We start from the raw sequence: 15,111 nt of genomic DNA on the forward strand, positions 1-15,111 counted from the left end.
TACTAATACTGAATTGACAGCCCTATCATTATTCTAGTACAGCTGGGATCTTGTCCTATTTTGCTGGTTATATCACCAAATTTTAACTCCAAAATTAGAAGCACAGGATTTCAGAGTTGAAAGAATTTTCAGGGTGTAATTCAGGGCAGTCCTGATACAGCCCTTTCCGTGCTGCTAGAGACAAGTAAGGCTTGACCTCACCACATCCTGAAACAGAACACTTCTCCCCTGTAGCGCCAACTGTTGAAAAGGCTCCCCTTCTGCTGACCTACCTCTGCCTTCCACCACCTCCTGGCCCCTCCACCCTGTCCTGCCCTTAGGACTCATGCAGAGGGAGTCCGCTTCCTCTCCACACAGCAGTTCCCTACACTCAAAGGACCCATCACAGGTCCACCAATTCTTTTAACCATTCTTTTTCTACCTAGCATGGAAAGGACTCAGTTTTTGATACTTACTGAGAAACTTAAATCTAAAAATTATCTGGCATTAATGGTCAGAGCAACATGGGAACAGAAAGGCACACTGTTTCAGATCCATTTGGCCATGTTGGTTGCCTCCAATCACACAAACTTGAAAGACACAGAACACCTACTTTTTTCATGTCTTAGCTAACAATGCTTTTACTTTAGCATCAGAAGTCATAAGAAAGAGCACACCCAACAGAAATGTTACATTAATCCTTGAATAACAATTATATTTATTCTGCATAGGTTTTTTTGGTGAGGAGACAAGTTCCAAGCTTTATATACGTATCTTTCCATTAAAATATCAGAGGATATTTGAAGGAAAAATAATATGGAACAAGAAAAGAATGAAATACCACCTGAAGCAACAGACACATGCATCCCCTTTTTCCAACAAAGGACTACAGAGCACAGCTCACTAAGAGGAAGGTACCAAACTAAACTGGCTAGGAAACAGGGCTGAGTAAGAAACTAAACTGGTTTACAAGAAAGGGCCTGTTCATGCTCATCAGTTCATAGGTAAGGAATAGGTAAGAAGATGCACTGGTGGGGCTGAGGAGATTTTAGACACAACCACACATGTGATGCACACAACTGGTAGCAAAAAATGCTATGTCACATCAGAGAAACAGCCCTGAGGAAAAACACTGATGTGCTCTCTATGGGAAGAGACTCAGTCAAAAAGGGTATAGGCAGCTGCTGGTGCCTCAGACATGACTGGACAGCCAAGAGCAATAGGCCAGAACAGTCTCTAGATTTACTTAACAAAAGAAGAGAGGCAATCTTTCCCCAAGTCAAGGCTGTCTCCTCTTCCTCCACAGCCTAAGTGAGGGCTAAACTGTGTACAATCTGCAGGCTCTCAGTATCCAAGTCATTTTTATCACCAGAGCTGGGGTCTGATTCTCAGAGCTTGGGCTATGGAGAGCTCCATGAGGGGTCTCTCACAAGACCAAACCAAAACACACACCCAGGACAAGCCTGAGAAGGACTCATCCAACTCTGAAGACACCCAAGGCAACAACTCTCCCGTCACCCACCCCCAGGTGGGCAATCTTAATGGTCAGAAAGCTCAAACAACAGGCACTGGTGAGACTCTGTCCTCTCATGGGAATTAAAGGGATGTGCCTTTACACAGAGGAAAATGGCAAAGGCCGTTCTTACCATACACGCCGTACTCCAAATGTCAGCAGGTGTACTGTAACCTGCTCCTATCAAAACCTCTATGGATCGATACTGACGTGTCTGGATGTCTTCTGTGAAGTGTTTATGCTGAAAGGGAACAGACTGCATTACTATGGAGGAACACAGACATTAAAAAAGAAAAAGAGCATCTTCTAATATATGATCACAACCAAAATGTTTTAAAAAGAAAACTCTACTTACCACCCAACAAGCATTTCCCAGGTCAGCAATTTTAACTCTAATTTTATCTGCATTCCGTGGGTCCAGGGGATTCACCAACAAATCGGCTGCCCGGGTTTTTGCTGGCATGAGCAAATGGCAGGACAGTTAGTGTGGGATAAGTGGTCTGCCTGTGAGCACACAATGTTTCCCGGGCACAGTCTCCTTTTCTAGAAAAGTGGTGGGGTGATCATTTAGGCCTGGACTCCTCTAAGTTGAACTCAAGAGAATTTAAATTCTTGGTCCCCACCTTTGGAAATACTTCACAAGCGCAAATTGCCCAGAGAGCCCGTGGACACTGCCTCACCCATTGTCCTTTAGCCCCATCCTTTGTCTCGAGGTCAGCCCCTCTCAGCTTCTGTATCTTTCAGCTGCTCCTCATTGGATCACGCCTGCTCCCTGATGGACCCCATCCAGCACATAACTTTGTTTCTACTTAACATGAGGGCAGAGAGGAACCCTCTGGGTGGGTGGCCAATCCCTTCCTAAATGACCTACAGTCCACCTGGGACCCACATCCTCTCCCTCTCTGGGCCAAGTACAGAGATCTTAAGAATTAGATGATGGCTGACACAGATACAGATTAGATACAGATTAAAGGCAGAGGAATTCCCATTGTGGCACAGTAGTAACAAACCCAACTAGTATTCATGAGGATGTGAGTTCGTTCCCTGGCCCTTCTCAGTAGGTTATTAATCTGGTAACGGCATAAGATGCAGTGTAGGTTGCAGACACAGCTTGGATCTGGCATTGCTGTGGCTGTGTTGCAGACTGGCAGCTACAGCTCCAATTCAACCCCTAGCCTGGGAACTTCTATAAGCTGCAGATGTGGCCCTAAAAAGCAGGGGGAAAAAAAAACAAACAGGCCGAGACTAATCAATTCTGGTTTAGCTTTGGGAAAGAAACAGTCCAGAACAGAGGTCTCTTGAGACAGCCTGGGTCCTCCAAGGTCCCTCACGAACTTGTCAAATACTCAGGCCACTCACAACCACAGGGTCCCCTCAGGGGTTCTCAAGGGTGAGAGTAGGGCTAGGATTCTCAGGATTACATGGCCAGAAGAGCTTCACGGACATGTCCAGACCATGCTTGCAGCAAGCAGTTACCCAGGGGACAAGTGACAAAGAAACAATAGTGTGGTGAGGCCCAAAGAGAAAATGCTGCAGTGAGTCAGCATCTCCATCAAACCTCAAACTGACCAACAAGCTCAGGTTTCTGGAAATGATGAGATGTTTTATTTATTTATTTTACAAGTAATTGTGAAATAGTATCACAGACTGAAGAGAAAAGCCTGGTCAATGCAGAATATTAAACACCCTTTCGTTCACTCAAAGGTGGGCACTGGGGGACTCACCAGCCCTCCTTTGAACAGACCAGTGCTGGGGAACCTGGAACCCACACGGGCAGCAAGGCCAGGCTGTGAACGGGGCACTGAGTGGAGCAAGGCATCCAGTACCTGGGGCGCCCACAGAGCTCTCCAGGAGGGCCAGAAAACGCCAGAGAACTCTGGGCAACAGTGTAACCCTCAAAATCTGTTCCTCAAACATGTGGATCCACCCCTGACAGCCAGGCCCACGCCTCTCATGACGGTGCTGAGCTACTGGGAGGCCTCATCAAAGACCAGGTGTGAGTTGAGGCGAACCACAGGAGCTCAGAAACAATGAGGAGAGCAGCACAGAGACCCACACGAAGGGGAAAGGTGTTCACACTGAACTGAGAATGGGCTGAAAACCTGAGCTCCAAGAGAAACCTAAAAATGCTGACCTAACAAACAGATGGCCAGCACCAAAAACAGCTAAATGAATCAATCCCTCATGCCATTTAACCAAGGAAAGTCAGCAAGCAAGAAAATAGAATTTGAAGTTTACAGAAATGGACTCAAATCTAAGCTTCAACAACTTCAAGTTACAAGACTCTAGCAAATGACTTAAACTCTTTGAGGCTCAGTTCTCAGTAAAAGAGGAAGAGAAAGGGACCATCTCTCCTCTACCAAAAAAGAAAAAAAAAAAAAAAAAGACCAAAAACAGAGCTAAGGCAGTGCCTGGCTGGCCAGATCCAGGGGCTGTGCTCCGCCTGCCATAGCCTGACTGCCCTACAAGGCCAAGGCTTCTCAACAGCCAGTGAGGGACCAACCAGAACCCCAAGGGCAGAGAGAGGAGGCTGAGCAGTGGGTTTCACCACCCCAAACAATTCAGACCAAAGGCCTGAAGGGAGAAGATGATGAAGCTGCAGGTTCTGACTCAGTGAGGGGCCATCCATCCCACTCCAAGCTGCTGCCTTGAAGACATTTCACATGGTCCAGTTCAGCTACAAGAAATATATCTCAACACATCATCACCCACCTTCAGGACATATCTTCTACAGCTTATGAAGAACCATCCCCAAATTCCCATTCTAAGTTGAAAATATCCTAAGTCCAAAATGCATGCAGTACATCACAGCAGAGCCTAGACTACTTTCAACATATTTCAGAACTCTTCCATGAGCCCATAACTGGGCAAGAACAACTAACACAAAGCTTACTTTATAATACAGTGCTGAATAGCTCCTCTCATTTACTGCATTCCATACTGAAGGTGAGAAACAGAATGGCTGTCTGCATACAAGAGGTTGAAAGCACACAAGGTATTAACCCCTGTGACTGGGAGCTCCTGCCCTGCCCAGCATCACAAGAGTATCACATGACATATGCCAGCCCAGGAAAAGATCACAGTTCAAAATGAGAAGGACAGCTTCTACTGAATGCCTTTCATCCATCATCAAGTCAAACCACTGTTAATTCAGGGACCATCAATACAGTTTCTTTAACATCTCTCACTTATGATCACTACCCAGAGTCTCTATGGTGACACGCTGTTATCCTTCTGGTTCACATTTGTAAAATAGTCACCCAGCTGCAATGCATTCCAAATGATACTAGGGAATTTACCTCAAATTTTTAACTATATAAGAACACAAAGGAAGCAAAAGCGATTTTACATTTCTTTTCTCAGCATGAGAGTTTCCTGCTTGAGGTATCTGTGAAAGGTTACCAGACTATAACACTCAAAAGGCCCATTTAGGGAGTTCCCATCATGGCTCAGTGATAACGAATCCAACTAGTATCCACGAGGATGTGGGCTCGATCCATGGCCTCACTCAGTGGGTTAAGTATCCAGCATTGCCATGAGTTGTGGTATAGGTCAGCAGCTGCAGCTCCAATTTGAACCCTAGCCTGAAAACTTCCACATGCCACAGGTGCAGCCCTAAAAAGACAAAAAGACCAAAAAAAAAAAAAAAAAAAGCCCATTTAAACACAGGGACACATATGCTTGCTATATAATCGCACAAATTCTGGTGTGCCCAGAAGTCAGATCACTTCCCCTGACGCCGACCTATCATGTGACTATCACAGCACCTACTTGCTCTCTGCTTCTACCAAGGAGGGCAGAGGGAGGCAGCAGGTTTCACTTCCGGAAGAGCTGGGCCTAAGTCATTCTGATAATGTGAAGTGATGCCAGGAACCAGCAGGATGTCAGCCAGCAGGGCTTCAGTGATGAAACAGCCATCATCACTATCTGCAAGGCACATGCTAGGCCCACACTGATTCTTTATGTTTAAAACATCTTTATAAGGAAGATAAGAACCTCTTTACATGCAGAAGAGGAGTTCCCATTGTGGCTCCAATGGAACAAATCCCACTAGTTTCCATGAAGACACAGCTTCCATCCCTGGCCTCGCTCAGTGGGTTAAGGACCCAGTGCTGCCGTGAGATATGGTGCAGGTCGCAGATGCACTTCGGACCTGGTGTTGCCAGCAGTGGAAGCTCTGATACAACCCTTAGCCTAGGAATTTCCATGTGCTTTGAGTGTGGCCCTAAAAAGACAATATATATATGCAGGATTAGTACCAGCCCAAGAAAATAGCAGAACTAGGAGATTTAAAGCCCAAACCTGACCCCTATGTTCACCAAGTATAGACTGAGCCCCTGCTATGTGCCAGATGCTGATCTGGCACTGGGAACAGCATGAACAAGACATATACGGTTCCGCCACCACACCCCAAATTAGGAAACTTCGCAGTAGTTGGGAATATGGGTGATAAAGTAAATAAAATGAATGATTCACACATCATGTTAAGTAGCTCTATATGCTAAGCAGAAAAATAAAGCAGAGAAAGGAGATGGATACCAGTTGAGGGTGTTCGCAGGGTGGGGGGGTGGAGGTTTTCTGAGAAGGTGATGTTTGAGGACAGACCTGAATGAAGGGAGGTACGGAGGAGAGAAGCTTTGGGCAGAGGAGAGAGCAACTGCAAATCACAAAGAGGTAGAAACAAGCTTGACTTGACCCCTTCAGAAAGATGGCAGAGTAGGAGGTACAAGATGAGCAAGGGAAATAAAGGGAGTGGGGGGTTGACAGCAAAAGGAGAACAGCCAGGGGACAGACTGCATAGGCTGTAAGCTTTAGACAGTGACACCCTCTGGGGGTTAAGCTAAGTGGAAATACAGTGTGTGTGTGTGTGTGTGTGTGTGTGTGCGCGCGCGTGTGTGTGTGTGCGCGCGCGTGTGTGCGTGTGTGCGTGCGTGCGTGCGTGCGCGCGCGCGCTGTAAAAAGCTCTCTCTGGGAGTTCCCATTATGGCTCTGCAGTAAACAAATCTGACTAGTATCCTTGAGAATGCAGATTCCATCCCTGGCCTTGCCCCATGGGTTAAGGATCCGGCTTTCCTGTGAGCTGGGGTGTAGGTCACAGACACGGTTCAGATCCTGAGTTGCTGTGGCTGTGGCATAGGCTGGCAGCTACAGCTCTGATTCAACCCCTAGCCTGGTTACTTCCATATACCACAGGTGCAGCCCTAAAAAGACAAAAAAAAAAAAAAAAAGAAGTCCTCTCTGGCCTGCTCCACAGTGAGCTGACTAGGGAGAAAGAATTAGAGTGAAATGAGTATGGAGCCGTGTCCCAGCAGCCCAGCCAACACTGCTGCAGACACAGGTCACTCCTAGTGAGGGTCAAAGGATTCAACCTACACTCTTACAGGTACCACCTTACTCCAGGGCCTCTGTCTTTCAGATAAGTAACCCAAGAGGACCCCTGCCTCCTCTTCTCAACCTTCAAGCACTACCAAATTACTCCAGGGGAAGTTCACATTCTTTAGCCTTCCTCAATCTTCTCATTCTAGCCCCACCTTTTCTTTGATTCCTTAACATATGCACTCTGCTGATGATAAGGATCTATACAAACTGAGTGAAGTGTTTCTCTTGCTTCATGTTCTTGTAGTAGCAGGCGGCCAACTTCCAGCCTCCAGGCCATACCCCTTCCACACAAGAAATAAAACACCCCATGTGGGAGGCTCTCCACGTTACCCAAAGACCAGGCTGGAAACCGAAACTGAGAGTCTCCAAACAAAGGAATGGACAAATGAACAAAATCAGCTTGGTGTGAGACTGGGATCCATGGAAAACACAAACTTCCTATTCCTCCCTGATGCACAGGGATGCAATGTTCGGAGAAGTACAATTCTGACTGTGAATGCAAAGGGAAGAGTAGAAGAACATAGCCTGGTATCACTGATCTGTTGGCTCATTGCTCAATAAATGCTTATCTTAGCCCTGAATTAGATACTGAGGATACAAGGATAAAAACACAAACACAGCACTCTCAGAGTTGACAGCCAGTGAAAAGAAAGACAGTGGAAACAAACAATGACCACATAGTGAAGAAAAGTATGACCAGCAGGAAAAGAAGGAAACAAGAACTGGGACCTGCCAGAACACAGAGAGAACCCAGCAAAAGAACAGAAGTATGCCCAAACAAACAGGAGGAAAAGCACTAGCAAAGGCATGGAAGCACGAGAGAGCGTGCCATGTTCACACAGATGTTCTTTATCATGTCTTTTGAGAAGGAATGGGAAAGAGCCCATGCTACACTTGCTATTACTAAACCCTTTCACTGTTTACTCCATCGATAAAGACGACATCAGAACACTGATTTTAATATATGCATGTTTATAAAGTTTACATACTACTGTTCCTATCTATTATGTACACTATAAAATTTTTTTATATTAATAAGCAACAATTACTTGGAGACACAACTGACTCTAGCCTGGGGCACATGGTTCTGAAAGGGCAAGGAAGCACTTAACGAATAACAGGTTTCGTCAAAAGGACTTAAGACCCAACCTGAAGAAGTTGACAAATTATTAGGGATAATTCTAGCATTTAAAAAAAAAGCTGTAAACAATGATAATACACAACCCAATGTGTTAATTAAAAAGAAAAATGTGTCTGTGATATGAAGGAATGTGTGATGCGTCTAGAAAGAGCATGGAAGCCTGGCCCCTTCCCACACACCATGCGCTATGCATACTGACAACCTAGCAAGTAAACTGTTTTCCTGAGTTCTGTGAGCTGCTCTAATAAATTAATCCAATCCAGGATAGAGTCATGGAAATCTCTGATTTATAATAGATCATTCAGATGCACAGGTGACAATGTGCACTTGTGACTGATGCATGGGAGGGGACAGTCTCGTGGGACTGAGCCCTTAACCCTGGACTCTGATGCTATCTCCAAGAAGTGCCAGACTTCACTTAAACTGCAGGACACCAAGCTAGTGTCAGAGAATTGTTAGCAGGGGAACATACACATTTGGTAACCAGAAGCATCAGCAGTAGTTTGGAAGTAGAATGAGAGCAAAGGAGACAGAGAGGTGAGTTTTTCCTTAGATGAAGCTACATTCTTCATGAAAGCATTTTATTAAGAAGCACCTTCAAAGAGCCTCTGGTCGTGGTAAAGGTGAACAGGAGCAGAATACGTCAATTCAAGTTTAAAAAAAAAAAAAGAAAAAAACCCACATCCTTAAGATGATTAGTTAAGACCAATAAGTACCAGAAAATGGCTCTGTAGTTCTCTCGCTTGCTGGAAAGAAAGGACCTGCAGAATATCTTGGGCTATGTGCTGAGCTGGCTGATCAACTGGCTCTCCATGTGTTAAACACTCTTGTCAGCAGAGGGAGCAGAGGAGGTTTCTGAGCTTTTCCACAGTGGGCCAGAAAGGAAACTAACCATGACACCCATGTTCGCCGACTGAACTCCCATAGCATACCACAGTCAGAGATATGTCATGTGGCATTCACTCTCAAAATCAAGGTTTGATATAGGTCACCAGCACATTTAAACCCATGCCACTTTCTTTAAAATTTCAATGGGAGAGTCCTATAATTAAGGACAACTTACAGAATAAACTAGGGCACTTCTTCCTCAATACAGATAAAGAGCAGGCACATTTTTGTTTGAATAGAAATGAAACAAAAACAAAAAACCAAACATAGCACTATGAGATGGAAGCACAAATTATGTATTAAACTACACATGCTTGAAAGCTACAGGTGTAAGATGCTAGACTTGGAAGGTTTCTGCACATGTATGATGTCAGTAATTAAAGACAGGAAGAAGGAAAACTCAGAAATGGGATCTGATACACAGAGAGCAAGAGAAAGCCTAGTGGCACAAAATATATTTTAAACTACATTAACTTACTCATGAGTACAAAAGTAATAAAATGGTCACTATGCTGGAGAGAAGAAATTGAGTCAACACTATAAATCAATTGTACCCTAGTAAATTTTTAATTAAAGTTTTTTTTTAATTTCAAAAAAGAGGGAAAATGGTTAATGCATACAGACGCAGCTATTTACCACTTCCAACCAACTCCTTTCATAGCAATTGTCAAGGGTATGACACTTGGGCCACTGAAAGCAGACACCCAGTGGAAAGGGACACTTACTTTTCGGCAAATCCCCAGTGCTGGAGGCTGAAACCGTCCTACTTCTGTCATGGGATGGGCTGCTTTCCTCCTGCTCGGTGAGTGGAGATCCCTCAGAAAGTGCAGAGCCACAAGCCACAGGTTCTAAAGGCCCAGAGAACAATGACGTGGAAAACTCTGGAAACTGTGACTCAGGAATTTTATGTCGTCCATTTGGCAATTCACCATTGAATTGTTCGTAGGAGCTGCTATATGTGTAATCACTCTCTGCGTTTGGCTCATCAAGGTTATATTCCTCAGGATTCGGGCAATCTTCCTCCTCATCATCTTCATCATCCAGTTGTTGTTCGAGTAAAAATGGGCCATTCTCAATATGACCATTGGTTTTGGGTGATTCTATCCAAGTAGGGTCGATGTTTGCGAGTTCCTGTTCCACATCATCTTCATCCTTCTCTGTGTTTTCTTTCTCAGTGTCCTCTTTCTCTTCCTGGTCCTCAGCTTCACCTTAAAAAGTTAAAGGGTAAGAATCAGAACATGTCACTCTCCTAAACAGAGTGCACTCAGCACTTATCTCCTCCAGCAAGAGACACATCTGAATGTGCCAACTTCAGGTGCTACAGAGCAAACACCTCCTGGCTCTCAGGGAAAATCTTTAGGTTTTCTAAATCTTATTTTTTATTTATTAAATACCTGGCCTACACTTATGAGAAAAAGTCAGCAGCTCTTAGGCAAAATAAGTATATAAACAGAACTGTATTTTTATCTTCTTCAGAAAAGGTCTCAGAGTGCATTATTGTTAAAGTTAAAACTTAATTACAAGATGAAGAACAATCACTAGCATGATAAAGACATGAGTGATGTTCCTCAGAGGGTTTCCAGCTGGGTTATTATTTGTTTGTTTGTTTGTTTTGCTTTTTAAGGCCTCACCCGTGGCATATGGAGGTTCCCAGGCCAGGGGTCTAATCGGAGCTACAGCTGCCGGCCTACACCACAGCCACAGCAATGCCAGATCAGAGCCGCGTCTGCAACCTACACCACAGCTCACGGCAACACCGGATCCTTAACCCACTGAGAGAGAGGCCAGGGATCGAATCCGCATCCTCATGGATCCTAGTCGAGTTTGTTAACTGCTAAGCCACGGAGGGAACTCCACCTTGCTGTTTTTTAAAAAAAATATTTAGAAATATTAACATATTCCTTGTATACATTTTACAAATCAAATACCAGCCAGTTCCCCCACGTTCTCCAGTCAGGAGGTGAAGAGGGTTGTCCTCATGTCTGAAGCAGCAGCAGTGGCACTAAGTCACCCTATGTGTGACCTGGGGGGTCCCTGCTGTTAGAGTTCCAGATTGCACTGACCGTTGTTATTCGAAGTCTCTCCCTCTGCTGCCTCCTCTATTTCTGCTGTTTTTAGTTTCACCTCTGGGTGATATTCATCATCTTGCTCATTGGAAGGTACAGAAGATGTGACGTTTTCTTCTATTATTTTCCTTTCAGCTTCTCGTTCCAATTCTTCTATTTCCTGCAGGCGCTTTTCCAATAACTCAGCCTGCCTTTTCTGCTTCTTTTTCAGCTTTTTCTTTTTGTTTTTAGATATTTTTCCTATCTACAACATGTTAAGAAAATACCACCGGTCAGTTTGCTTCTTTTTAAGGCACTATTCAATAGTGTAATTGTTGGAAGCATGACAAATACCAACACAGTCTGTTTTTTTCTCAGGCTGTATTCAATTAAAATCACATGCCCAGACGTGAGACCCACGGCATATTTAGGGTTACCACAAAACCAGAAAAAAAGAAACAGTAAATCAAGTCACAGGACCACTACCTGCTCCTGTCCTTGGAGGGATACAGCTTAAATCCAATAAGTCTTTTTAAACTCTTAAGAAGAACTAAATATGCCCAGATACTCTTGCCTTTAAACAAGAAGCACTTCTTGCAAGTTTTACTTGCTCTGCCTGTCCACAAAGTAACAACATCGCCTCTCCCAACTTCCTCAACTGTCTGCCAAAAAAGAAATCTCTGCCAAACAGGTGTACTTCATTCATTGTTGGTCAACAGCACTGTTTGTGTTTGGGTCTCACACAATGAGCTGCTATCAGCTGCCAAGACTGCAGGAACTGTAAAAAAATGAGCATACGGAGGGGAAAAAAGAAAAAGCCTCGGTTTCAGTCTGCCTCCAATCATGGCCATCTGACTTGGAAAGTACTGGCAATGAGAACCTCCAGTCTCTCACAGAATCAATCATCCAAACAAGCTGCTCAAGCCCCAGCAGAATTCTGGAGAAACGACTGCTCCCCAGGAGGCCAAATGGCATAATTCTTACAGTTCCCTCTGTACTGGAGCTTCCATTCCAAACTGAGGGCTGCTGGCAACTCTGAAGCTCTGCACATTTCCTTCCAAAGGCTTCTGGTTCATTAAAGTCTTAAAACTTTTAGGCGTCCCATCCACTCAAGATAGATGCACGCCTCCCATGCGATACTACAATCAGGCCAGGTTTAGGTCTGCTGGGGTAGGATTTAATTCCAAACAGCTTGTTTCATTTGCATGCACTCAACATTTAACAGGACCACTTAGATAATACTTTCATATTTAATGACTGGCTGAAAAAAAAAATTAGAACAGCAGCTTCAAAAAACAGGTAACTTGAAGGCAAATCAGAAACAAAATATTTTTGGAATAGCCACACTTAAAACTCTATCACCTCGCATTTTACCAGACTCAGCCAAATAGCACTCCAGAAAGTAAATAAGGAAAACAAAGACAGAATTTGGGACAGCTCTAATTATCCCAACTCTAAAAATCACCTCACCACACCAAAGCATTAAAAGATACTCAGCATTTATATGCATGAGCATCTTTTACATTAATATATAACATCTGAAATTTTAAGAAAGGAACAAAAAATAGGTACACTCAATTTGCCCAAACAAGCCTTAAATGAAAAACTGTTGCAGAAAGTAACAAAAACTAATGTCACAATTTGAGAAGTAATTTGAGAAGTTCAAGAATGAACAGTGGCTTTTGACATGGAAGAGAAGGTAAGAATAAGTACTAAGTACTTACAGGTTTTTGCTGTGGAGCAGTACTCACTAAAACAAAACAAAAAAACAAAACAAAACAGATGTTTAGAAATACTTCTCTTTATGTAGGTAATCTGAATTATAAAATGAAATAATTACTATCTTTTATGGTTATGTAACTTCGACAACTGTTAAATATTAGAGCCTTTTTTTTTGTGGCTGTGCCCATGGGCATATGGAAGTTCTCGTGCCAAGGATAGAACCCTTGCCATAGCAGCGACCCAATCCACTGTGGTGACAACATTGGATCCTTAACCCACTTGCACCACAAAGGAAATTCAAGCCATAGTTGTTCATAAGGAGTCATTTCTCTTATTGATCTAAAATTAAATTCCCATTCACTTAAAAAAGTCAATCCCAAAGCACTGACTGATAACTTAAGAAAATGGAGAAGAGTTCATAAATGTCACAGTCATTCAACCAATTTGTTTCATAGACAATGAAATGAATTAACACATTTTAAAACAATTAATTTACTAATCTATGTTTCAAAACTATTTCACCAGTTTTAATGACTAAAGTAAATCAGATACTGCAACAAATATTCTAGAAATCATATGAGCTGACTTGGCCAGCATCAAAAGCCTGACAGACTACGGTTTCACGATCTAAAAAATAGCCCGTATATAGAAAACACAGTTCAGAGGCAGAGCATCTCCCAGAGATGCAACAGTCAGGAGGCTCAAGCCCTCCCATCTCCATGATGGCCTGACAACACACTAGGGAAGAGATAATGTGAACGAGGGCCAAAGCACTGTCCTCACTTCAATGCCACTGTTACACTCTGTGAAAACCAGAAATAAAACTGTATATGCCAATACTCGTCACTTGGTCTTCTTTTCCCACCCTGTGGTCTTTTGTATGTCTTTTTTTTTTTTTTTTGGTCTTTTTAGGGCCACACCCGAAGCATATGGAAGTTCCCAGGCTAGGGGTCGAATTGCAGCTATAGCCCTGCAACTCCAGATCCAAGCTGTGTCTGTGACCTACATCACAGCTCATGGCAATGCTGGATCCTTAACCCACTGAGTGAGGCTAGAGATCAAACCTGCATCCTCATAGATACTAGTCAGATTCGTTTCCACCGTGCCACTATGGGAACTCTTGTATATAACTCTAAATCCACCAGTTAGACTCAGGTCGATGTAACTAGGCCTACTGGAGACAAGGAAGCATTCTGATGCCTGCAGATTTTCTGGAGGAAATCTGTGCTACATGCTCCTCTACAGAGAAGTGGGCAACACAAGACAACATTCAAATGGAGATGAAGCAGCAGGTAAGAATTCAAATGACCCCCTTTTTTGTTTCCTGCTTTTTAGGGCCACACCGCACCCTTGGCACATGGAAGCTCCCAGGTTAGGGGTCGAATCAGAGCTACAGCTGCCAGCCTACACCACAGCCACAGCAATGCTGGATCCTCAACCCACTGAGCCAGGACAGAAATCAAACCCGCATCCTCATGGATACTGGTTGGATTTGTCAGGAACTTCTCAAATGACCTTTTAAAGGAGGGCAAAGTTCAGTAATTAAAATACGAATGCAACCTAACGGGGCATCTTCTCAAGAAAAAAGGTCTAGTTATTTCTAGTCATCTGGCTCTTACATAAGCTCCTAATATGTACACATTTTAACTCAATTGCCTTTAATGTACAACTCTGCCAGCTCTCATGGACTCCAAGCAGACCAAAACAAACATGGCTCAGCCCCTCACCTGCAGACCCTGAAGGAGGAGGTGCACCCGCTTTCTGCCATTCAGTGGCCTCGGCTGCCATTCTTCTCACATATGCATCATCCACACACATCAAGATGTTTTCCGGCTTTATGTCTGTATGAATGATCTTGCACTTACTGTGTAGATAATCTAACCCCTGAAGCACCTGATCACATAAAACCAAGAGAGCAGAAGCGATATTAATACTTTTATCATTCAACATTTATTTGTATAAGAGTTAACATCATTATAAGCCACAAAATACACAAGATGCATAGTTTCAGTGAAAAAAAAATCTCCCACTTCAGCCCCCATAGGAACCAGCTCTTTCCCATAAGCAACCGATATTTATCATTCTGGAGATAATTATGCTCATGAAAGTAAATGCACCTAATACACAACACTTTTTAAAACAGTAACTTCAGTGAGATGTCATTTACCTGTCACACAATTCATCCTTGTAAGTTTACAACTCAGTGGTTTTTAGATGTGCAACCATCGCCACTATGTAAGTAAAACATTTTCATCATGCAAAAAAGAAATACTGTACCCATTAGCAGTCACTCCCGATCTCCTCCTAACTCCCCGGCTCTAAGCAGCCACTCATCTGCTTTGCTGGGTTGGACATCTTATACAAATGGAATGATAAAAGTAGGCTTTCATGACTAGCACAGTACCTTCAAGGTTTATCCATATGTAGCATGTATCAATACTTCA

At 43.5% G+C, this 15,111-nt stretch overlaps 1 protein-coding gene across 7 annotated transcripts in view; it reads right to left on the reverse strand.

The window, feature by feature from the left end:
- Positions 1 to 15,111, reverse strand: part of SRPK2 (SRSF protein kinase 2) — a 266,705-nt gene that overhangs the window by 16,766 nt on the left and 234,828 nt on the right. For all 7 annotated transcript variants that reach the window (XM_047753704.1, XM_047753701.1, XM_047753703.1 and 4 more), the window contains 6 exons: positions 14,395 to 14,560; positions 12,670 to 12,695; positions 10,964 to 11,210; positions 9,626 to 10,108; positions 1,848 to 1,948; positions 1,626 to 1,733 (listed from right to left, as the gene is read on the reverse strand). In XM_047753704.1, coding sequence (XP_047609660.1) covers positions 1,626 to 1,733; positions 1,848 to 1,948; positions 9,626 to 10,108; positions 10,964 to 11,210; positions 12,670 to 12,695; positions 14,395 to 14,560 — 1,131 coding nt within the window. The remainder of the gene's footprint in view (positions 1 to 1,625; positions 1,734 to 1,847; positions 1,949 to 9,625; positions 10,109 to 10,963; positions 11,211 to 12,669; positions 12,696 to 14,394; positions 14,561 to 15,111) is intronic.

The sequence above is a fragment of the Phacochoerus africanus genome, chromosome 11, assembly GCF_016906955.1.
Source record: "Phacochoerus africanus isolate WHEZ1 chromosome 11, ROS_Pafr_v1, whole genome shotgun sequence".
Classification (NCBI taxonomy): Eukaryota; Metazoa; Chordata; class Mammalia; order Artiodactyla; family Suidae; genus Phacochoerus; species Phacochoerus africanus.